Source organism: Oryctolagus cuniculus, chromosome 20 (genome assembly GCF_964237555.1).
Source record: "Oryctolagus cuniculus chromosome 20, mOryCun1.1, whole genome shotgun sequence".
Lineage (NCBI taxonomy): Eukaryota > Metazoa > Chordata > Mammalia > Lagomorpha > Leporidae > Oryctolagus > Oryctolagus cuniculus.
Window position 1 is genome coordinate 38,211,617 of NC_091451.1, and position 23,897 is coordinate 38,235,513.

At 46.0% G+C, this 23,897-nt stretch overlaps 1 protein-coding gene across 2 annotated transcripts in view; it reads right to left on the reverse strand.

The window, feature by feature from the left end:
• Window positions 1–660: 660 nt before the first annotated feature.
• BTBD7 (BTB domain containing 7) overlaps window positions 661–23,897 on the reverse strand; it is a 90,987-nt gene continuing 67,750 nt past the window's right edge. Inside the window, exons 5-11 of one of the 2 annotated variants that reach the window (XM_051826430.2) lie at window positions 22,533–22,608; window positions 18,382–18,542; window positions 14,754–14,897; window positions 13,405–13,594; window positions 8,959–9,137; window positions 6,864–7,307; window positions 661–5,681 (exon numbers count right to left, since the gene is read on the reverse strand). In XM_051826430.2, coding sequence (XP_051682390.1) covers window positions 4,860–5,681; window positions 6,864–7,307; window positions 8,959–9,137; window positions 13,405–13,594; window positions 14,754–14,897; window positions 18,382–18,542; window positions 22,533–22,608 — 2,016 coding nt within the window. In that variant the 3' untranslated portion in view covers window positions 661–4,859. Of the gene's footprint in view, window positions 5,682–6,863; window positions 7,308–8,958; window positions 9,138–13,404; window positions 13,595–14,753; window positions 14,898–18,381; window positions 18,543–22,532; window positions 22,609–23,897 lie in introns of those variants that run through there. The other variant, XM_051826431.2, reaches the window with a different exon arrangement.

Genomic DNA, 23,897 nt, shown 5'->3' on the forward strand with positions numbered 1-23,897 from the left:
TCCAGCCTTTGTGGCCTTTTGGGGAGTGAACCAGCAGATGGAAAACCTCTCTCTCTCTGCCTCTCTGTGACTCTGCTTTTCAAATCAATAAAAATCTTTACAAAAAAATACATTTCAAAGTAGAAGCTATTATTCTATGCCAATTTTTTAAAAGTAGAAATTGGAAATGTTGTATTTTGTACTCTTCTTTTCTTGCAGGATCCTGGACTCTAGGCCGTGACTCCATTTCCCTTTTCAATTGAAATATATTAACAAGCCTGAGTCTGAGAGAGCAGCTCAGACCCTCAGTCAGGTCTCCTGACGCGGGCCAGCTGTCTGCTGGCCCCGTGTTCCTGCGCCTGGTGCGTGGGGTTGAAGGCTGAACTGCCTCCAGCAACTCCAGCACAGTCAGTTTTTGCTTAAATTTGTAAAAGGAGACCTCTCAGAAATGTCCCAAGTAACAGGAAACAATGAACCTGATGATCCAGAATAAAAGGCAGGATTTGTAGGAAAACTGTAATAGTAACAGTACTAGCAACAAATGAGTAACTGAGTAACTGAATCCTAGACACGGGAATCAGTTTGGAAAGATCTCCCAGTTCTACCCTTGAGGGGCGTACTCACTTGTGTAACTGAAGGCTCACACTGCTCTGTGCAACAGACTGTATCCAACTCGGCAGGTTCTATACAAGCCATTTATTTGAAATGCCAACTATACGGAGGATAAAGTCAGTGTTACATGCTTATCAGTAACAGTAGAAAAATAGAACCAGTGAAAACCTCTGTACAACTGCAATGGTACTCAAAAGAGAAATGTATCGTTTTACAATGCTTCACACAGACGAATTCAAGTTTGGAGGTACCTAAATAAAAATACTATATATTTCTTTAAAAAACACTATGTACAATTGAAGCGTAAACAAGTCTTACAAAGTACTGGTTATGCAGGTTGTAGAAAACACTTGCATAGGACATGAAATCAGGTTAAGAAAAATTTCTGAGCCTTTAGCATTGAAGGCACTTGACTTTATACCAGTTAACAGCACAACCACAGAAATGCAGAGTTGAAGACCCCACCTCTGGGAAGTAAGTGTGGATGCGAACGCACACGGCAGGTGGAGTTCAGGAACCTAAATCAGCCGCCCGCCTGAGGGCAGGACTCTGGATCGCCTGCCCAGCTAACTCAGGTGCACGGTCACGGGCAGGAGTGCATGGAGCTTCCCTGGTCTCAGACAGAAGCCACACGAACACAAGAGGCTGTGTTCCAGAGACACACCTGTGAGTGAGCTTTCTACAGAAACAGCCACAGCGTTATAATATTCAGAAGATGGAAGAGGGATGTGTAGTCAGACTTTTTCTAGAGGCAAAAAAAAAAAAAAAGAGAGAGAGAGAGAAAGAGAAAGAGAGAAAGAAGAGTGAGAAAGAAAAAAGAAAAAAAAAAAACCAAAGTTATTGCCCAGGCGGTAACTACGTAACAGTTATCGCGCGAGAGATGACAGAAAAGACAGTGTTTTATAAAAAAACTGTTCATACGACAGGGTTCATGGAGAAGAGTTAACAGTAAAATTCTTTGCGTGGTGTGCACGGTAACTCTCTCAGTAAGATTATCTGTGATGAGGTTTCAAAGCCAATCAGCTAGTGGACGAAGCAGACCACCGCAGACCGGGAACAGCACCCAGCGCTGCTGCTTCCCCAGTGACTGCACAGAGGGGCACGGGAGGCCTTCCCTCTGAGCTCAGCCCCAAGACCCAAGCAGCTCGGGCAACGCGACTCCCAAAGGCGAACCTGACCTCGGGAAAACCTCTATCGTGTCGAGCAGTGACGGAGAAATGTGACTCCTTCAGCCCTCGCACACGGCCTGGAGGTGGGCTTCTGAGCGAGCCCCTGCCCCTCGCCCTCCTGTGCCCACTGCTAGCAGCTGAACCAGGGCTGAAAGAAACCCAGTCAAGGACGCCAGCCGCAACCAGGACAGGACTGGAGGAGCGAGAGACGGGTAGTTTCATAGTGTTTTCTACGAGAACAGCAGAATACTTAAAAACTCACTAAAAACCCTTGAAGCCCAACAAGTGACGGATGTGCTGGGCTGGCTCGGGTCTAGGCACACGTGCCTGGAAAGGAAGGAAAGGGGTGTGGGAGGACGGCGTGGCGCACAGGAAACCCGAGCCCCACGCTCCAGGGCTTGTCTTTCCTGCTGCTGCTTTCTTCCCTGGGAGCCACGGGGGACTCTGAACTTAAATTACTCATCAAAACCACGCAAGGAAAACAAGATTAAGAAAACACCTCCAGCACCTTTAAGGAACCTGGATCTTTGCACGACGGTGTCTAGACAGGTCGTCCTAACACCAGCACGGGGCGGGCACTGGAAGCGGCGATTGTCCCAATGGCCTGATTGTCCACGGCCTCAAAAGGAGATCTGGTTTACTTCTGTGATTTGGTTCCCATTAAATTTCTATACCAGGTAAAACGCCAGTTCCCGGGCCTACACAGTATATTATACGCAGATCTAGACTTCTTAAGGGAGCAGCCTTACTCAGACTTGGCATTTCTCTCTGAACAGCATTTTAGAGAGATGTGATAGGTGGATTCCAAAACCAGAGGCACGTACGTAGCTATGTTCACCTTACCCTATTCACCACACTTCACAAGACCTAGCAGAAGTACACTAACACCTACCCTAAAGCATACAAAACCCACGTGATTACCTTCTGCACGTCACAGCGGCCCACAATCCCCCAGACCAGAGCGGGTTCTCCCTCTATACACAGTTTAGCCAGGTAAACTACTAAGTTATTAAAAGTGAACTTGGTAAGTTAAATAATATTCTAAACAGTGGCCAAAATTTATAAATTTGGGGGACATGAAAGGATATTTAAGGACTTTTCAGAAAAACCAACATGTGAGACCCAACAGTCCTGGTCTAACACACGGGAATAAATCAGAAACAGAGACAGAGCAGGTCTCGCCTGCCCACACCGCGTCGGCAGCACCAGCGCAGCAGTCTGACTCAGAAGAGGAGTCGAAGCTTTGATCAGAACAATTCGCGTGGACACATGCACACAAACACTTATTAAGCAACACAATGGAACGAACAACTTGTGTTTCTGCAGACGGAAACTGGGCTTTCAGAGACACCCGCGTCTGCTGGAGCCAGAGTTAAGCCTCTTCGAACTGAGAACGGAGGCTTGAGTCTTTCTCTTAAAGAAAGAGCCCTGCGGGTGCTGTGCAGCCGACCCTGCGGCGGCTCGCTGTGTCCCCGGCAAGGCCGGCGCTCGGGACGCGAGGTCACCACCGTCCACAGACGCACCCGCGGAGCTGGCGGGGCGGCGGCCGCCAGTGGTACAGACACACTGACGAGTGCCCATCTTTGACACTATCTATTGTCACGCGTTCTTAAAATGTCACGTAATTCCTGAGTGTATATCCACAGGGTAAAGTAGGAAAAGACTGTAAGAGAAACTACAGTTTTGGGAGAAATCAAGAGTTGGTGACACCCAATAGAAATCTATTACTTCAAAGTGCACGTATTTCATGTATGTGGTAGCTTGTAACGGCTCCCTAGCCCTGCATAGTTTGAGAGTGAGTCTGAGTGATTCCGTTTGTACATAAACATATAGAGAAGAGGCTCCAGAATCTTCCTCGGAGCTAAGCTTCTGAAAGTCTCTTTCCTGCTAAGTGCTACGGCTGTGTGTGTATGCGTCTGGAAAATACAAAGTAGGTGCTCAAATAATGTTGAGGTGATTTAAAAACTCAAACACTACCATATTTACATCGGAGTGTTAGGAAAAGAACAGTCCTCAGCTTACGCATGGCCCTTCAAGGGAGAGGGTCTGAGGAGACCCCATGTGCTCAGTGGTTCAGTAAATGCCAAACCAGCATCCCCACTGGAGTTCAAGTAGGACACGCAGTGTGTACCTGAAAACAAATGTCGCCATCTTCTTTTTGTTTTTTGGTGACAAAGCATTACACAACTTTTTAAAGGACACCAAAATTCCGACAAACTTTGGAAAACGTACGGAACACAACATACACTTACAAACACCAAATGACATGGTGAGACTGAAGCCCTTTTGCTTTGCTGTTTTCCCACAGAGAGAGCAAGACAACCGAAGGCAGCAGGCAGCAGGCAGTCCCTCCTCCGGGCAGCTGAGTCCACGCGCAGCAGGAGCCACGCCGGGGCGACCTCTTCCACCAGAGCCTGAGAGTGACGCTCCATCCGCAGCCCAGGGCCCGCAGCGATCCCGACGGCGTCCGTGCTGGGACGCCCGGCCTTGCTCCTCCCTGTCCTTCACTGAGCCAGGACACCTCAGGACCCTGGCTGGCCCCTGATGGAGCAGGGAGGACCAGCTCCCAAGACTTACTGAGAAAGAACGACATTAGGTTTATGGAGATTGAGCACGGGGATCTCTGAACTCAAACAACTACTGAGAAAAGCATTGTGATGTGCTGTTCTTTGGAATTTCTATAATTAAAAAATAAACACAGACTATTTTATAAGAAAATACATCTCGGTGTGCAACCCAATGCACGTGGAAATTGGTAGATGAAAGATAAAATGCAAAAAAGTATGAAAATACAGTCCTTTAAATGTGGCAATAAATTTTAACATACTGATATAAAATCAATACAGGTAAAATGTACAAGTGCAAAAAAAAATCCATCATTTTGAAAAGAGGAAAAAAAGTGCCAGCTTGCTTGCTTGCTTCCCCGAACGATCGCTCGAACACAGACAGGCAGACGCAGCACTCGGCAGCCGCGTCTCACACGCGCACACAGACACAGGTACAGGATGTGGACCGGAGGGGTCAGCTGGCGCCGAGACTGCTCTGCGAGCTGCCGGCTTCCGTCACCCACGCGCACGCCGCGCTCCGCGGGCGCGGCTCTCAGAGGGCAGACTTTCGGTAGAGGAAGTCGGGCTTGCTGGGTGACCTCCTGCCTCTGCTCACCGAATCCTCCCTCTCCAGGTCTGCACTTCGCGGCGCTCCAGGGCCCAGGGCCTCACTGTCTGCCAGTCTTCTACTGGATCTCTCTTCTGGCGCGTCAGAGCTGCTGCACGCAGAGTGTGCAGAAGGTCTGTTGGGAGTGAGCCCAAAGGTCAAGTCTGTTTCTACCGTGGATCGTCCCCTGGCGTGGGCTGGGCCGCTGCCGGCACTTTCTGGGGCCGCCAAAGCGCAGTCTGCCCGCGGGGGAGGCTGCGCGACAACATCCAGGCGGATGGGCTCACTCTTCTGCCGGGGAAGGTGCCCGTCAGGGGAGAGCGGGGACTCTCTCCTAGCTTCCTCCTGCTTCTGCGGAGAGCTCTGGCTGGGTGCGTAGGCTGACTTTAAGCCACTTGGTGATGCCGTGCTGTGGCTGTACAGGTCAGGACCGAAATACCCACCTGGTGAGGGGGAGGGGGTCCGTGTGCCAGGCGCAGGGGTGGAAGGCCTGCAAGCAGCGCTGGAGAAGTCGTAGAAATCCGGGTATTCCTGCTGATGCTCTCGGGCGTCTGCTTTTTGCTCTAGTGTGTGTTTCTTTCGAGAAGTGTGTGCGTGCCTCTGTGACATACATGAGAGAGGCTGAGGAGGCCCGGGCCCTGCTTCGGACACCGACTGGCTTAGCTCCGTGTCCACTGCCAGCTCTGGAAGCCTCCTGTCCTTCAGCGACAGCGTGGACACACCCATGGCAATGTCCGGCATCAGGTCGTTCAGCACAGGCTGTGCACCCTGTGGACACAAACCAAGGGGCAGGGGTGAGCAAAAGGGCGCACGGATGCCTTGCTGGGAGAACGCTGGCTGCTGCTTCCGTTTCCTGATTATAAAAGTGACTCGTGCTTACTTTCAAGAATGACAGAAATGCAGGTGACCGTAAAGAAAGAAAAAAAAACCTACCCTAACCTTCCCTCAGGGTAACCACTGTCGGCGTTCTGGGGTATTTCTCTCATCTTTTATTTCTCTGCACGTATATTAATTTTCACAAAGTTTCACTCTCCTGTTACCGGACACATAGGTGGTTTCCAATTTTTCATTATTATAATCAAAACTACCACGAACATACAAGTAAAATGCCCTCTGGGGACTTTTACTGCAGAACTTGGGCCAGGCCAGCAGGATGGGCACTGGGCTTATCAAACAGTAGCGAGTGCGACTGCTGGGGCGCGGCAGCAGGGAGGGGGGGACAGCAGGGCGGGCGAGGAGGGGAGGGAGGGCCATACCCGGACTCGAGCGTGCACTAGTCCGTGGCTATCAGTAAGCCGCACTTTAATGGGGCAGCCCCTAATTCACAGCTGTAACTTCTGTTTCTCTCTCTATTGAATGCTACTGATAGCATGGGACTGTGTAGAGAAGGAAGACTTAAAAATCATTATTTTTTTTCCAATGTATCATTTAAAACACAAGTCTGACCTCAAATGCTGTGCAAAGTCAGGCGAGGAGGCCTCTCTTCACGTCCCTTTGACCTGCCCTGCATCTGAGCTCCCGGACTAGGGGCTGAAGGCCGAGCAGCCCAGGGGTGCAGCCGAGCACGAGGCCCAACTGCTGCCCATCCTCTGCCCTGTCCTGTCTTGTGCTATCACAGCATCGGTGCGTAGCTTCTACAGAACCGCTGTGCAACAGGTCTGTGCACTTGCTCTACTCGGTGACCCCATTCCTCCTCACGCCGGGCCAGGGACCCCGAGATGGGGGACGCTCGGCTGCTCCCACCGCACACCCCTCACGTCTCTCTCCTGGGCTTTCTTCACGTCCACGTCTGGTTTTCCTCTGTTCTCCGTACCCCTCACAGGGATCCTTTCAATCTCAGGGACACTGCAGAGCACTCCTGAGTCTCGGGGCGGCTCTCGCGCCAAGGGGACCGCTCTGAAGATTCCCTGAACTTCCCGTCTTGGCCAAGTTACTCGAGGGTTCACTTACCACTTGCTTCTCCGCCGTCCCCGCCGCAGAGGCGGCAGCAGCAGCGGCGGCGACTGTCTGTCTCCCCAGCCCGGGGACGGCGGTGCAGTCAGGTGGTGCCGCTTTAACACCTGGCAGGTAGACGGGGGGCGGGCCAGCTTTAGGAGCTGTTCTAGAGTGAGACAGTGATGGATTGCAAGGGTAAGAAAAAGATCGGGAAGGGTGCTGGCTCGGAGGTCTCTGCTTCCAGCCTGCTTTGAGCTGGTTATGGATTGGGGTAGCGGGGGGGTGGTAGGGAGGGGGAGGAGGCGGCAAGGGTGGACGGAAGGCCACGAAAGAGTCCAGCTCTGTAAACATGGTCTCTGCAGCAGGGGTGCTGTTAACACGACATCTCCCGGGCTGTCTCACTGTCAAGAGTGGGCTTTCGTCTCCAAAACGTTCATCAGGAAAGAACTTGTGAGGATTCTGAAAAGATCAAAAACAGTTAGGAATTTATTAGTGGTTTCATAGATGGAAATTTACAGGCTGAGAAAATCAAGAAAAGTATCTAAGAAAACAGTCAGCAAGAGTAAAAGGCACAGCACAGTTTTCTAGGACAGAAGCCCAAGAGAAGATGACCTTAATCACAAGTACAAAGGGACACAGTACAGCCCAGGCAGCAGAGGACACAGCTACCAAGGACAGCTGCTCAACTGAACACCCCGACAATCGGTCATCTCTTGCAAGACTATGTGACAATGCAAAAACAGGCAATAAATCCTAATTCAGGAATGTCTTTGCTAAGAGAATAAGACTGACATTAAAATCAAAGAAAGAAAAGGTGTGCCACTGAGGACCCCCCAGAAAGTTTGACAAGGATCCATAAACACTCTGTCCACAGAACACTGTTCCTTACCTATGACATGGTTGATTGCTGTTTTGATAAACATTGTAAGAATAGCTATCTTCATACAATTTAAGACACCAAATTAAGATACAATTTAAGATGGCAAAAGGAATAAAATGAATTGAAAACCAGAGTATGTAATGTATTTTAGAGATGGAAACCATAGCAAAAACAAAAATTAAGAACCTAAAAATGGGCCAGTGCTGTGGCGTAGTGGGTTAAGCTGCTACCTGCGATGCCAACATCCATATTGGGTGCTGGTTCAAGTCCCAGCTAATCCATTTCCGATCCAGCTTCCTACTAAGGGCCTGGGAAGGCACTGGAGGATGGCCCAAGTGCTTGGGGCCTATACCCATGTGGGAGACTCAGAAGAAGCTCCTGACTCCTGGTTTCAGGCTGGCCCAGCCCTGGCCATTGTGGCCATTTGGGGAGTGACCCTAGTGAATGGACGATTTCTCTCTCTCTCTGTTTCTCCCTATCTCTGTAACTCTGCCTTTCAATTAAATAATTAAAAAAACAGCCTAGTGACTTGCCAAACAACACTGTATTCACACTCACCCTTTGAAAACGTAAAGGCTAAAGGAATGTGAAGTCAGCAGCCAGAAAATTGTAGATTCTGTGACTGGATGAAATTCAGCGGCCGTGACCAGCAAGCTTATCAGTTCTATTTTAGTTGTAAAGGACAGTTCTCGCACTTACACCTAATCATTACTACAAACGAAAGGAAACCAAAAACCCCACCCCTTCCTTGATTCTCATGCTTGGGTTTGACCCTCGCTGCAGCAGTTCTTCCCTGGGAGAGAAGGGGAAGGGTGTCTGGAAGATGTCCACGGGGAGGGGACCAAGTCCGAGCCCAAGTGAGCACTCCAGCGACAGCAGGGCAGGCGCGGCGTCGCCTGCGAGACCCGCACACCAGGAACTTCTCAGCAGTCTCCATTTGCGTGCTTGTCAGGCACAGGTACAGCGGCTCTAGACAGCGCCTGGCATGGTCCTAACAACCCACTTTGCAGTGACTCAGTTACTTATTCTCAGTTCACCCAGCAGTAAGCAGCCAGGCTGGCTCGTGCTGCAGAACTGTGTCCTGGTCACTCCACTGTACCGTCTCTCCCCAAGAGGCCCCCACAGTTATGAAAGACACTAGAGGAGTCAGAGGGCCCCCTGTGATGTCTCAAACGCTGCCGGGCTGCCGGTCAGGGCTCCCTGCAGGGACCGGCTCAGAGTGTGTACTACCTGCAAGAGCTCTGCGGCGGCATCTGCAAGCCCAAACTCCCGCAGCACTCGGATCTGAATCTCATAGCTGACGGTGGCGCCTTCCCCGCAGTTGAGCGCGTAAGCTCTCTGCACCTGCTCCGTGTGCCGCAGCTCCTGCAGCCTTCTGACCATGTCCTTCATGATGAGCAGCCGAGGAACTGGAGGAGAAGACAGTGAGCGGACAAAATCTCCATCTCCACAAAGGACCGCCCAAGCAAGCGTGAGGAAAAAATCTTCCTATATATATTTTTATATAGTATTTCAATTTCCTGGCAACACATTAATCTATATGCCTCTGATTTATTTCTTAAGGTTTTAAAACTTCACTGTGCTAATGGCTCAGAACAGCTCCTGAGTTGTATTACTTCATCAGGGTGGCGAAAAGTCCAGCCCGTGGGCCATATAAGGCTTACAAAATCATTTGGTCTGGCTCTGCTAAGGCAACCAACTGCGGGCAGGAATTCAACAAATCTGTAACAAGCTAATTTTAAGCTGACCATTTTGTATGGCCCATGAATGATGTTATAAATATACAATGGCCCTTGCCAGAAAGCAGGTCCCCCACTCCGGCTTTAGTTCATAGCTCAAGTGAACTTTTCCTTTTCCTTGCACATAGTCTCTGAAGCTCAGGGTATTTACAAAGTCTTTTAAATATATTTATTATTTTTTAAACTAATTTTTGGAGCCTGACTATGCACCAGGGATGAATCTGGGCATTAGTTGTATGGAATGAAAAACATAATCCCTGGTCTCAAAAAGCCGTGGCTTTGGAGCCAGCACCGTCGCATGGCGGGTTAAGCTGCCGCCTGCGATGCTGCCATCCCACACTGGAGTGCTGCTTTGAGTGCCAGCTGCTCTGCTTCTGATTCAGCTCCCTACGAATACGCCTGGGAAAGCGGAAGACGGCCCACGTGCTTGGGCCCCTGCCATTCCCAAGGGAGACCAAGATGGAGCTGTGTTCCTGTTTTAGACCTGGCCCAACCCTGGCTGCTGCGGCCAATTGAGGAGTGAACCAGTGATGGAAGCCGCCCCCGCCCCCCCCATGTTACTCAGGCTTTCAAATAAATTAAAAAACAAAACAAAACCTCTGGCTTTGGTGATGTGATGAAGTAAACGAGAACAGTACAACGTCACAAATGTGCATGGAAAAATCTATACAAAGGATCCTAAAATGATCTGGAGGAAGAGGCACCTTGTCCAGACTGGGGGTAGAGAGGAGGGACTTCCTAGGTAAGGTGGACCCAAGCACACCCTTGATGAAGGAGAATCAGGCACACAGGAGGTGCAGGTATGTGTGAAACACGCAGGGGAAAGACAACAGGGCCCAAGTAGCTGACACAGGCAGGAGAACTCAGGAACAGTGTTCAGAGAGGAGGCCACAGAGACGGGCAGGGGAAAGATTACACATGAAGAACGTGAAGGGCATCCCATCTGCACAGGTGGTTGCTTGTGCAGGCGATGGCAGGGTCAGAGCGTGAGTCAGGAAGCGGACTCTGACACTAGGTGCAGGGCAGGGAGGGCAAAGTGGCCAGAGGGAAATCAAGCCCATCCCTACCTCCATGGGCAGCTTTTCTCACTCATTAGCTAAGAATTGTCCAAGACCACTGCCTGAGAGTTTAAGTAGTTGCAGTAGAGCCTCTATGGCTCACAAAAACTAAAATAAGAATTCTTTGGCACTACACAGAAAGTGTCCAACCCCTGGTGTAAAGTTCAGAATGGAAGCGAGTTGACGAGAGGCAGCAACACCAGTCAGGAACCTGAGCTAGGGCTGGGGCAGAGGGGAAGAAGTCCATATATATTTATGACAACAGATTTGGTGACTGATTATTATTTTTTTGGGGAAAACCAGAGCTAGCACTTTTTATTTTAAAGATTTATTTATTTTACTTGAAAGTCACAGTTACCCAGAGAGAGAAAGAGAGGCAGAGGAAGGAGAGAGAAAGGTCTTTCATCTGCTGGTTCACTCCCCAGATGGCCGGAGCTGCACTGATCCAAAGCCAGAAGTCCGGGTCTCGGACATGGGTGCAGGGGTCCAAGGACTTGGGCCATCTTCTATTGCTTTCCCACGCCACAGCAGAGAGCTGGATCGGAAGAGGAGCAGCCAGGTCTCGAACCGGTGCCCATATGGGAAGCCAGCACTGCAGGTGGCGGCCTTACAGCTACACCACAGCGCCAACCCCGAAGCTAGCACTTTTTGAGGCCTCACTGTGTGCCAGGCCATCTCCTAAGCATGGTGATCATTCAGTGCTCACGGCAACCCTGGAAGGGAGATACCGTGCCCACTCCACCGATGAGGAAATCAATGTTCAGGGAAGAAAACAGCTTGGCCAAAGTCGTACAAATGAAGTGGCAGCAACAGGATGTGAGTCCGGGGCTTCTTGGCCTTTCATTAGAGCATGCTGGGCAAGGACATGAGGAGAACCTGGGATGCCGCACAACAGATACGGGCTTGTTTCCCTGAGCACATCTGCTCTGAGAGTCTTTAGGTTTTGGAGGCTAAGTTCTAAGATTAAATCCTGCTGATATTCAATTGCATTAATTCAGGCTAAAAAAATAAAAAAACCAGTGCTCATTAACAAAGTTTCAAAATCTGCACAAATCAGCTAAAGAAATACTTCTCTTCATACTGCCACTCAATGTCTCCTTTAAGCAAACATGTAGTGGCCAAATCTGATAAGGCAACAGCTGATGAAAGACATCAGTCTGAATATAAAGTGAATACATTCGATGAAAAATTGTCATGTGTCCTATTTTTATTTTTTAGTTTATTATTTTTTAAAAAGATTTATTTATTTATTTAAAAGTCAGAGTTACAGAGAGAGATGGGGAGACTGAGAGAGGGCTTCCACTTGCTGGTCACTCTGTAATGGCCAGGGCTGAGCCCAGCGAGGCCAGGAGGCAGCAGCTTCATCTGGGTCTCCCACATGAGTGGCAGGGGACTAAGCACTCTGTCCATCTTCCGTTGCTTTTCCCAGGCCATTAGCAGGGAGATGGATTGGAAGTGGAGTAGTCGGGACCTGAACTGGAGGCCAAATGAGACACTGGTGTTGCAGGTGGCGTTTTTATCCACTACACAAAATTCTGGCTATCTTTTATCTTTAATTAAAACAGACATTTAGAGCAGAAATGAATGGTGCTATTTACACTGCTGGGATTTGCTGGTTTTATTTTTTATCTTACAATAGTAGTTGTCAAGAGCTATAGAGTTCTAACCACCAGACACCTGTTTTCCTGACTTTAGAAATTTACAGTCGGAGTTCTTTGGTTGAAGTCAACATTCACTGGTTCTCAGATGTTTCTGGACATGACAGTCAAGCCTCTACCTCAGGCAATTCCCCCAGAGCTCAGCAAACTTCACAGAGATTGTGTGGATCTGGACCCCTAGGGAGCCATCACGACCACACCTGGGGCACAGGCAGACACGAGTGCAGGCTCGTCCTGCCCTCCCAGGCTCTGATGTGAGAAAAGCCCCTGCGACAATGAACAATCTGAATTCCTCTCAAACAGTGTTTCTCAACAGCGATGATTTTGCCCCAGCAGCACATCTGGCATGTCCAGAAATAGAAAAACCTTTCCAAACGGCTGTTACACAGGGGCAGGCCTACGTCTCCCAGCAGAGTGCCTGGGTTTGACTCCCAGCTTCCTGCTAATGCAGATCATGGGAGACAGTGATGATGGCTCAAGTAACTGGGTTCTAGCGAACCGTGTGGGAGACCTCGACTGAGTTACGGGCCCGTTCCTCAGCTGTTGGGGGGCATTTGCAGAACAAATCAGCAGATGAGAGCTCTGTCTCTCTGTATAAGCCTCTCTCTCTGCCTCTCCAACAAATAACAGAAATACAAGTGAAAAAACACGGGGGGTGCTTGGCACAGCGGTTAGGTCCCTGCTCGGGATGCCGACATTTCACATTGAGTGCTAGGTTTGAGTTCCTTGCTTCTCTGCCTCTGAGCCAGCTTCCTGCTAATGCACGCCCTGGGGGACAGCAGGTGACAGCTCAAGTTCTTGGGTCCCTGTCACCACAGGAGACCCAGACGGAGTTCTGGGCTCCTGGCTTTGGCTTGGCCCAGCACTGGCTGTTGCAGGCATTTGGAGAGCGAATAAAGATAGAAGATCTCTCTCTCTCTCAATCTGCCTTTCAAGTAAAACAAATAAATACAAATTTAAAAAGAAAAGACAAAAAGAATTACTCAGCTTTTAATTTTCAATAAGGCTAAAGTTGAGAAAACCTGGGCTAAACCTTGAAAAACTATGTTCATTTATGTACATTAACATAAAATAAAAACCAATATTCTTAACGTTACAACTATTCATTCCTTAATAACAATGCATCTGAAAGGTGGCAAGTTAGCATATACAAAACAATTATAAAAAACAGTAAGATTATTCATTTAAATGCAAACGCCTGATAAATGGCGACTGTCTCACCTGGGATTTCATTGGCGACCACGGAAGGAGGGCTGGACTGGTTGCTACTGATCTGCTGGTGGCTGATCACGTGACAGCACTGTGGGACAGCATTGTTGACCATGTACAGCGTGTCTGGCACATTGGACATTCTGACCATTCGCAAACGCACCAGATCTGTCTGCTCCACCATCATTTCATCTAGCACCGACTGAAACAGCCAATCAACAGACCCCGTCAACCCCCGTAGTGAAGCGCATGTGGGAAAGATGGCTACCTTCACCACATAAAAAGGGAATCAAGCTACTCTTTCTAACTTTTGAAGTTCAAAATTAGCAGTGAAAGAAGAAAGTATCACTGCTTCTTTAATTTTTTATCTTTTTGGTGCATCCTTGAAAAAATATAAACATCTTTTGAAAAGTTGGCTTTTAATCAGAAGTATTTGGAATTTTAAAGGAAGACACAAAATTAAGAAGAAACCAAGTATTATAAGGAAAACAACCCATACATGTGCTAATTATCAAACCTAAAAAATCAAAATACACAATATTTTTCTGAATTAAATACAAGGTTCAATTTGGATCGAGTCTCAGGTTTTAAACAAAACCAAAAACTATTTTTCCAATATTACTTTTTATTTTTTATTTTTTTTATTTTTATTTATTTTTTTATTTTTTATTTTTTGACAGGCAGAGTGGACAGTGAGAGAGAGAGACAGAGAGAAAGGTCTTCCTTTGCCGTTGGTTCACCCTCCAGTGGCTGCCGCGGCCGGCGCGCTGCGGCCGGCGCACCGCGCTGATCCGATGGCAGGAGCCAGCAGCCAGGTACTTTTCCTGGTCTCCCATGGGGTGCAGGGCCCAAGCACCTGGGCCATCCTCCACTGCACTCCCTGGCCACAGCAGAGGGCTGGCCTGGAAGAGGGGCAACCGGGACTAGAACCCGGTGTGCCGGCGCCGCTAGGCGGAGGATTAGCCTAGTGAGCCGCGGCGCCGGCCCCCAATATTACTTTTGCCAGCTACTATGGAGATATTTTACAAGAGATCATGGCTTTTCTTTATTTTATGAAGCAAGACAAAAATGTCTACCATCTTTGAGAACAGTCCACCATCCTCAAGATCACAACACACTCAGTAAGACGTAACCATATGTGCAAGGCAAACAAGATGAGGAAAATGTAAAACGCATCTCAGTCTGACTCAGGTTTTAAACATGCTTGATAATGGAACAACTCAGAAAACCACTCTGTCGAGTAGTCGAACCATTACTTATTTTCATTTTCCCTATCACTGGGTATTTAGGCTTTTTCCAGTTAAACACTTCTGGGCACGGGTTCAATGACACTGTCTAAAGTACTCAAATGGCTTTTGTACCTTTGCTTCTTCCACGTAGGGAGAGAACAGTCGAGGACGAACATAAATGCCGGCATTTTTTTGCCGTAACCAGGCATTTGACTTTCCACCTTCGGTCGTAGGAAGCATATCTGATGGAGGAGTACTAATCAAGCCTCTTTTCATCTTAAAAAAAAAAAAAAATTGTTTTGATAAACTAGAGATCTGTGTAGACTGCAGTACCATTAAGATATCAGTTGGGAGCATACGGAGATGCAAGCCACAATACCTAAGGGAAGGCTCAGTAAGACAAAGCAGCTATTCAACAACAGTTTTCCAAAATGACTTGTGCTTGACACCAACTGGGCTAACCTTATTACATCATTTCTTAGAGTCTATGATATACAAATAAAAACATTTTCCTTGTATCTTAAAAGACTAAGATACAAATACAATTAAAAATGCACAAAATTTACCAATTAATAAAAATTTAAGAACATATGTGACATTCAAAAATACCTTAAATGTTTACTAGTATTTAAAGGATTTAGCAATAAAAACATATTGTAACTCCAAGTTTTCTCTAAATAGAGAAATGTTTTTAAAAAGAGACCTGTTAATTAAAATGGAATTAGTCTGACCAACTTTCAGAACGTGTAACGAAACTTGATTTTTTATTTTTTTCCTGGCTCATCTAGAACTGATTTCATCGCCGCCTTCGCCCTCCACCAAACGAAGCAAGAACATCTGACCAGGCTCGTGTCTGCACGAGAGCACAGCGCTCAGCAGTGTGGGCTTCAGAGGAAGGCAGACTTGGCTTCATTCCGACTCCCACTCAACAGCCAAGTGACCACGGGCATCTGGTCTTAGCTGGGCCTCACTCTATGAGCTCCTGCGTGGCCCTGGACGCAGGGCACTCACAACTGAATGTGGTGGCCCTGATGCTTCCTCATGGATGGTAGGACAACATAAATCAAGTCCTATGGTTCCCACAGTGGTTTTAGGCATTAAGGTGAACAGTCATTATGAGCAAACTTCTCCTGGGGACTCACTGGGCTAGAAAGGGATGAAGAGCAGAGAGGGGTACTTTCTGGCCATAGTTCTAAAATATTTTTCTGAGCAAAATACAAGGTTCAATTTGGATTGAACCACACATTGTTTTCCCAATATTACTTTTGTTAAATATAAACAGGGGCTGGCGCTGTGTTGTAGTAGGTAAAATTGCCACCTGCGGTGCTGGCATCCCATATGGGCACCAGTTTGCATCCTGGCTTCTCCACTTCCAATCTGTCTCCCTGCTAATGTGCCTGGAAAAGCAGTGGAAGATGGCCTGAGTGCTTAGACCCCTGCAGCCAAGTGGGAAACCTGGAAGAAGTTCCTAGCTCCTGGCTTTGGATCAGCCCAGCTCCAGCTGTTGCAGCCATTTGCAGATTGAACCAATGGTTGGAAGATCTTTGTCTCTCCCTCCCCTTCTCTCTCTCTGTAACTCTGCCTTTAAAATAAATAAATAAATCTTTATGAAAAAAAAATCATAAACATCGGCCAGCGCCGCGGCTTAACAGGCTAATCCTCCGCCTTGTGGCACCGGCACCCCGGGTTCTAGTCCCGGTCGGGGCGCTGGATTCTGTCCCGGTTGCCCCTCTTCCAGGCCAGCTCTCTGCTGTGGCCCAGGAGTGCAGTGGAGGATGGCCCAGGTCCTTGGGCCCTGCACCCCATGGGAGACCAGGAGAAGCACCTGGCTCCTGGCTTCGGATCACCCCACTTGGGGGGTGAACCAACGGAAAAAGGAAGACCTTTCTCTCTGTCTCTCTCTCTCTCACTGTCTAACTCTGCTTGTCAAAAAAAAAAATCATTAAAAAAATCATAAACATCAAGTTGCTGAATTAAAATTATTTTTAATAAAACATAACATTACATGGTATTTAGAAAATAGAAACTCAATACCCTTATTATAACTGTAATAATAATAGGAGCCTGCACTGTGGGTCAGTAGGTTAGTCTTCCGCCTGCACCGCTGGCATCCCATATGGGTGCTGGTTCTAGTCCCAGCTGCTCCTCTTCTGATCCAGCTCTAAGCTGTGGCCTGGGAAAGCAGTAGAATATGGCCCAAGTCCATGGGCCCCTGCACCCGCATGGGAGACCAGGAAGGGGCTGGTCTGTTGCTGTCTCTATAACCATTGTTCAGAGCAGCAAGGTATTCTACTGAACACTTATAGTATAATTGTTTCTGATTTCTCGTTATTCAGAATTTTGCCTATATCCAAACAGTGAAATAATGCTAAACATCTTGTATACACACACAAGAGGTGAAAAATGAAAATTTATTGTTCTATTTGCTTTCTTCGGGGTGTGTGCTTATTAACAATGCTGAACATTTTTTCTAATCAGAGACTCCGTTAATACTTGTTTTCCTTTTGTTTCTGCATGTTTAAATTTAATACATAATTCTTCATTCTAACAGGGATTAATTTTTTGTGCAAATGCAACTTTAAATGAATTTCCTCCTCTCCCACTAATCAATGAATCTAGTACCACGCTTTTTAGTGACAGCTTATTTATGTTTATTATATTAATTAAGACTTTCTTCTGAGCTGTTTTGTCTTCTCTAGTATGCTAGCATTGCAGATTAAATATAAGTGTTTTACAGTAGTTTTTATATTCTAGAAGTTACGCTTCTTCATTATGTCTTTTAAAAATTTTTTAAAAGGATTTTATTTACTTATTTTAAAGTCAGAAATACAGAGAAGGAGAGAGAGAGAAATCCTCCATCCACTGGTTCACTCCCCAAATGGCCACAATGGCCAAGGCTGAGCCAGAATGAAGCCAGGAGCTTCTTCCGGGTCTCCCTCACGGGTGCAGGGGCCCAAGGACTTGGGGGTCATCTTCCACTGCTTTCCTAGGCGCATTAGCAAGAAGCTAGCTGGATCAGAAGTGGAGAAGCTGGGTCTCAAACTGGCACCCATATGGGATACCAGTGCTGCAGATGGAGACTTAACCTTCTATGCTACAGAGCCGGCCCTAGTTATGTCATTTTAAAAGAACTTAAAAAATAAAACTTGTGAGTTTGTTTTCCCAGATGACTTCCATAATGTTTCTATGCAGTTAAAAAATTGTACTATGATGACTGCAAGCATCATATAAGATTCATAAATCAATCAGTGAAGAACTAATATTCTGTCACACTTTAATTCAATCAATTATACTAGTCACCCAACCATATTAGTTTTTAAAACTTTAATTTTTTTAAAAAAATATAAAAGTAGTATGACCAGCTTGATTTATTTTCAGGTGGGTCTGAACTACAACCACAAGATCCATACACTGCTCTAAGACTGAATCAATAAGCCTTATGCTTTCTGACCCAGTGCATTCTTGAACAGTCTCCAAAAGTATAAAAGACTGCATTCACCTCCCGAGAAATGATGCTCCTGCAGAAGGAAGACCTCCCTATCCCTCGACCCACTCTCCTCCACCCACCATTCATCTGTGCGCTGTGACAGACACCTGGGGACACAGGATTAGACAAAACACACCCGAGTCCGTCCTCGTGGAATTTATAGCTTTGCAGTACTTCATTAGCAGCACAAATTATTTACAGTGACTAAAAGAAGAGGCAAGACTGGCATTTTTCTTTTCATGAGAGGAATAAATGAAGAAAGACGACACTTACTGCATCACTGAAGATTTCACTGTTTATAGGTAAGATGTGTTCAATTCGCACAAAGGGCAAGAGAGAAGAAAGGATCTCTCTCAGCTCTTCGATGTCCAGGTCCCGTCTTTTTACTCCTCTTTTGTTCACACTATGGGCAGTGCCACTCAGTAAGTTTGGCTCTAAGACCGAAAAAATGAAAATTCTCCAATCAAATTCAAATACCCAGAGACAGACTTTCTTCCTTCCCTTGTGCACACATTCTTGGCACCACTCTATATACGTCAGTACACCTGCTTTAAGAAAGATCACACATCAGCTCCTTTCCAGCCACAGGAAGTTTACTGAACAGAGGTGTTCTCGGAGAAAGAAACCATTGTAGCAGCAGTACACTAACATTCTTTTCTGATTGTTCTGCACTAAAGGATAAAGGATTCTTTTCTGGACACTGACTCAAAGGAGAAGTGATAACTTGGTAGTTAATCTGATCAAGGGTTTTTCTTAAACTTTTCAAATTTTAACAGTTTTTAGTACAATAAGGGCATGGCAAGGCATATGCTGTTTTCTGGTCACTATAGGTTATCGACATGTTCATTAAACTATTTTATGCTTAAAAGCAATTTAATGTATTTATCACTTGGTGCCCAAAGCAGCACAACCTAATGTGTACTCCAGTTTTAAGATTTTGATTAAGTCTCCTAAACTTCTGTGACATGGAAATATGACTGCCTAAACGTAGACCTTTTGACCTTTGAAATGTCCTGTATGTCCCTCCTGCAGGCCAGAAGATGAAGATTTCTTCACTGGGGATTAGTGCAAGAAGAGCTGAAGTATTCATGTGCTTATTGGATATTGAGGGAGGAAGAAAAATCACACAATTTTGAAAATTCTTGACCATGTTTTTAATCTAGAAGGCAGCAATGTTTTCTCAAAAACAAAGAAAAAAAGAAACCAAAACCACTGAATAAGATAATCATTCACAAATGCAAATGCTGGAGTTCTGCAAATATTCTATAGCCAAACTGCTATCCCCTTAAATCATGTGACTGACATACAGACATACATATACATACATATCTATACACGTACATATAAAATATACACATACATATAAGATAAATATATATGCATATATATAAGATTATATATACAGATAAATATAAGATATCCATGTATCTTAAACTGTTTTTAAAAGCTGAACATATTTACAGGGTACCTTGTATTGTTCAATACATGTCTGTTTTCAAGAAGTGAAGTTTATTCGGAGTCATTCAAAATAAAATTGTTCAAAGCATGTGGAAATTGGACTTTTTCCTTTGCCTTACTATGATTTAGTTTAATACTTACATAAGGCATTACCTTTTTTAAAAAAACTTTTTTTTTAAAGTAGTGGCATCCTGTTTTCATACGATATATCACACAAAACTCCCAAATGTACAAGTAAGGTCAAAACCTTTATATCCAAAGGTGATTGACACAAAGGGGTGGCTTGATGCTTTTAGCTTCATTATTATCCCTACAAAACCTACCATTCTAACCCATTTTGAAAAATATTATTATTATTATTATTTTTTTTTTTTTTTGACAGGCAGAGTGAACAGTGAGAGAGACAGAGAGAAAGGTCTTCCTTTGCCGTTGGTTCACCCTCCAATGGCCGCCGCGGCCAGTGCGCTGCGGCCAGTGCGCTGCAGCCGGCGCACCACGCTGATCCGAAGGCAGGAGCCAGGTGCTTCTCCTGGTCTCCCATGGGGTGCAGGGCCCAAGCACTTGGGCCATCCTCCACTGCACTGCCTGGCCACAGCAGAGAGCTGGCCTGGAAAAGGGGCAACCGGGACAGAACCCGGTGTGCCGGCGCCGCTAGGCGGAGGATTAGCCTAGTGAGCCGCGGCGCCGGCGAAAACTATTATTTTAAAAGAAACTTTATCACTCTAAGGATGCTTGTTATCTGCCCAAAATAAGTATAACATTTCATAATCACCAACCTTACACCAATGAACAAGTCTATGGCCTGTAATGATTATTACATTGTATTAATCAATTGTATACAATCAATTCTTGCTATTGCAGCAGTTACATTCTACAACGCTGACAAACAACAGAAGAGCAAACATGAGTGTACTTCAAATAGTTTGTAGAAAATGGAATTACAAGGTAAGTTTATTTTGGTGCAAAAAAATTTGAATCTGTCCATCTGAGGGCTCTTGAAATAGTTCATGGAAAACATATACTATGACAAAACTATGCACAGATTTCAAAATTTTTTATACCAAAATAAAATTACTTTAAAATATATACATATACTTATGTATTTGGAAGGCAGAGTGACATAAAGTGAGGGAGAGACAGAGAGAGAAAGATCTTCCATCCATTGGTTCACTTGCCAAATGGCCACAACAGCTCGGGTCAGGCCAGGCTAAAGCCAGAAGCCAGGAACTCCATGTCTTCTACCTGGGTGGCAAGAACTCACGCAACTGAGCCAACATCCGCTGCTTAGCAGTGAGCTGGATGACAGGTTAGCCGGGACTCACCAGTCTCCAAACAGGATACGGCTGTCCCAGGCTGCAGTTTACCCAGCTGTGCCACAAGATCTGCCCCTAAACTTACACTTTTTTAAAAAACAACAACAACAACAAAAAACACATAATTTATTTGAAAAGCAGAGTTATTGAGAGAGAGAGGGAGACAGAGATAGAAATAGAGAGAGAGAGAATTTCATCTGCTGGTTCACACCCCCAGTGACTCTAATAGGCAGCAGGGGTCAGACCAGGACAAGGCCAGGAGCCTGGAACTCCACCAGCATCTCCCACGCAGGAAGCAAGCGTCCAAGGACTTGGGACATCTTCCACTGCTTTCCCAGGCACACCAGCAGGGAGCTGGACTGAAAGTGGAGCAATCAGGCCTTGAACCAGTGCTCTGATAGGGGATGCCAGCATCACAGGCAGCAGCTTAACCTGCAATGCCAGAGTGCAGGCCCCTAAACTTCCATCTTTTAATTCCACTTTCCACTTTGATTTTTTCAAAGCATTCTCATATTGGCATTCAAAATACTTTCCAAATTAATTGTAATGGTTTTTATATTTCAAAAAAAGTTCAAATCTGAGAATTGCTAGAGGCTTTTGCAGGCCACAGAAAAATGAATCAGGAGAAATAAAATTGACAGCACAGCTCTGTAAATGTACTAAAAACCAGTGACTTGAATACTTTAAATAGGTGAACTTTGTGGTATGTAAATTACACCTAAAAAAGCTACTGAAAAATGTCAGGAAAGGGAAATCTGCACTTGATTTTTTCTAATTAAAAGCTGATGGTAGCGCCGGCGCCGCGGCTCACTAGGCTAATCCTCCGCCTAGCGGCGCCGGCACACCGGGTTCTAGTCCCGGTCGGGGCGCCGGATTCTGTCCCGGTTGCCCCTCTTCCAGGCCAGCTCTCTGCTGTGGCCAGGGAGTGCAGTGGAGGATGGCCCAGGTGCTTGGGCCCTGCACCCCATGGGAGACCAGGAAAAGCACCTGGCTCCTGGCTCCTGCCATCGGATCAGCGCGGTGCGCCGGCCGCAGCGCGCCGGCCGCGGCGGCCATTGGAGGGTGAACCAACGGCAAAAGGAAGACCTTTCTCTCTGTCTCTCTCTCTCACTGTCCACTCTGCCTGTCAAAAAAAAAAAAAAAAAAAGCTGATGGTCTGGGTTCAGTTTGTAGAAGAACACAATACTACATGAGGGGAAGAAGGAGTTGGGCTAACCCTAGACACAAATAAAATCCTGGTGATTCCGAGATGATATGACTTGGATGTGATCCCACCTGCTGCTGTGCAGCAACGCCAGCTGAGGTCAGAAATACTGTTTCCCTGTCACCTCCTAAAACGTGTGAAACAACGCGATCCTTGGTTTTTAAAAATATTCATATATTAAATTCACCACTTCACTCATATCAGAGGCTTTTAGTACACTGACACCAAAGTGCAACCACCACTAACTCCAGAATATTTTCATTAACAAGGTGCTTTATAAATCTTCAGTCATTATACCAAATTCTTCATTGTGATACTTCCATGAATCAGTCAACATACCTTATTAGACACATAAAAAAATAGTGAAATTTTCCTTTTTAAGGTTATCAAAGCTTCTGATCTATTTACTTTAACAAACTATACCTCTCCAGCGAATTTTCTGAGCTTACCTCTGTCTGCTATTCTTTTCATCAACTGATGCTCTCCCCATTTAACCAGATATTTAAGGATATCTTGTTCACTTGCCTACAATAAAAAAATGGTTGATATTTGTTTAGTGAAAGTAGATAAATGGTAATTCCGTTAATGACATTTCCTGTGCCCTTATGTAGACAGAGAACGCAGCTCACCACATTTTACTCTTTACACTGAGAGTTAAACCTGTGGTCCAACAACAGCCAACACACACAACACTGTGCTACATATGCTTTATCCATCAACCTCACTCTCAGCTCCAACTACATTTTTATTCTTAATTCCACCTTTTTTAAAAATCCTGTTCCCTTCTAATCATAAATCCATTTTATCTTACTGTAAAGTTTCTACATATTGCCTTAAGTTCTTTCTTTTGGAATGAGACAGCGAGAGATAAATGAGACAGGGAATGACAACTCTCTCCTGGAGAATGAGACCCGCAGCTTGTCCTGGGAGAAGACGCCTCCACTGATGGTGCAGGACCTGGGAGCACACCTGTGAAATGGCACAGCATCCGTGCTTCGCTGTGCTTTACGGAAAATCTTAGCGCAAACCACTCTGCTCTTCGGGTGTTCTCTACTCTCTAAGAAAGAACGCAGAGCTCCTAAAGACAACAACCTGAGAGAACTGAGAAGTCCTAACTCCCAGAAAGCCTCCAGTCTTGATCAGGATAGTGCAACAGGTCTGCTAATAACACAGACCCTCCACAAACCAAGCCCAAGGGTGGTAACATGTGCCCTGCAACCAAAGCAATCGACAAAGGAAAAGCACAGCTAGCTGTTCAATGGATTCTTAACTCTTAATTGCATTTTGGACTGGGATGGTAGCAGTTTATAATTTTTATTGTACAAAGAAATGATAAATTATCAATGGGTTTATAGCTTTTTCAGGAGCAGGTGCTTAGCCTAGCACTTAGGATGTCTTTGTCCCACACCAGAGTCCCTGGGTTTGATACCTGCCTCCAGCTTCCTGCTAACGCAGAGCCTGGGAGACAACAGTGATGGCTCAAGAAATGGGTCCATGCCCCTCACCTGGGAGATCTGGATTGAGCTCCTGGCTCCTCCCTCCAAGCCCTTAGCTTGTCGCTATGAGCATGTAGGGAATGAACCAGTGGGTGGGAGTTCTTTGTTTCTATGTCTCTAAAAAAATTTTTTTTAAAATTGCTATAGCTTTTAGCACAAAATTCATGCAGCCAATGTAAGAGAAAATTAAGCTTGAAAACATAATTTTCCTGAAAGCTTTTTTCTGCAATATTTAAATCTAATTACCAAATTAGATTAACATATAAAAGCCAAGGACACAACAATCTGCTAAAAATGACTTCTGATTAAAAGTAAGTA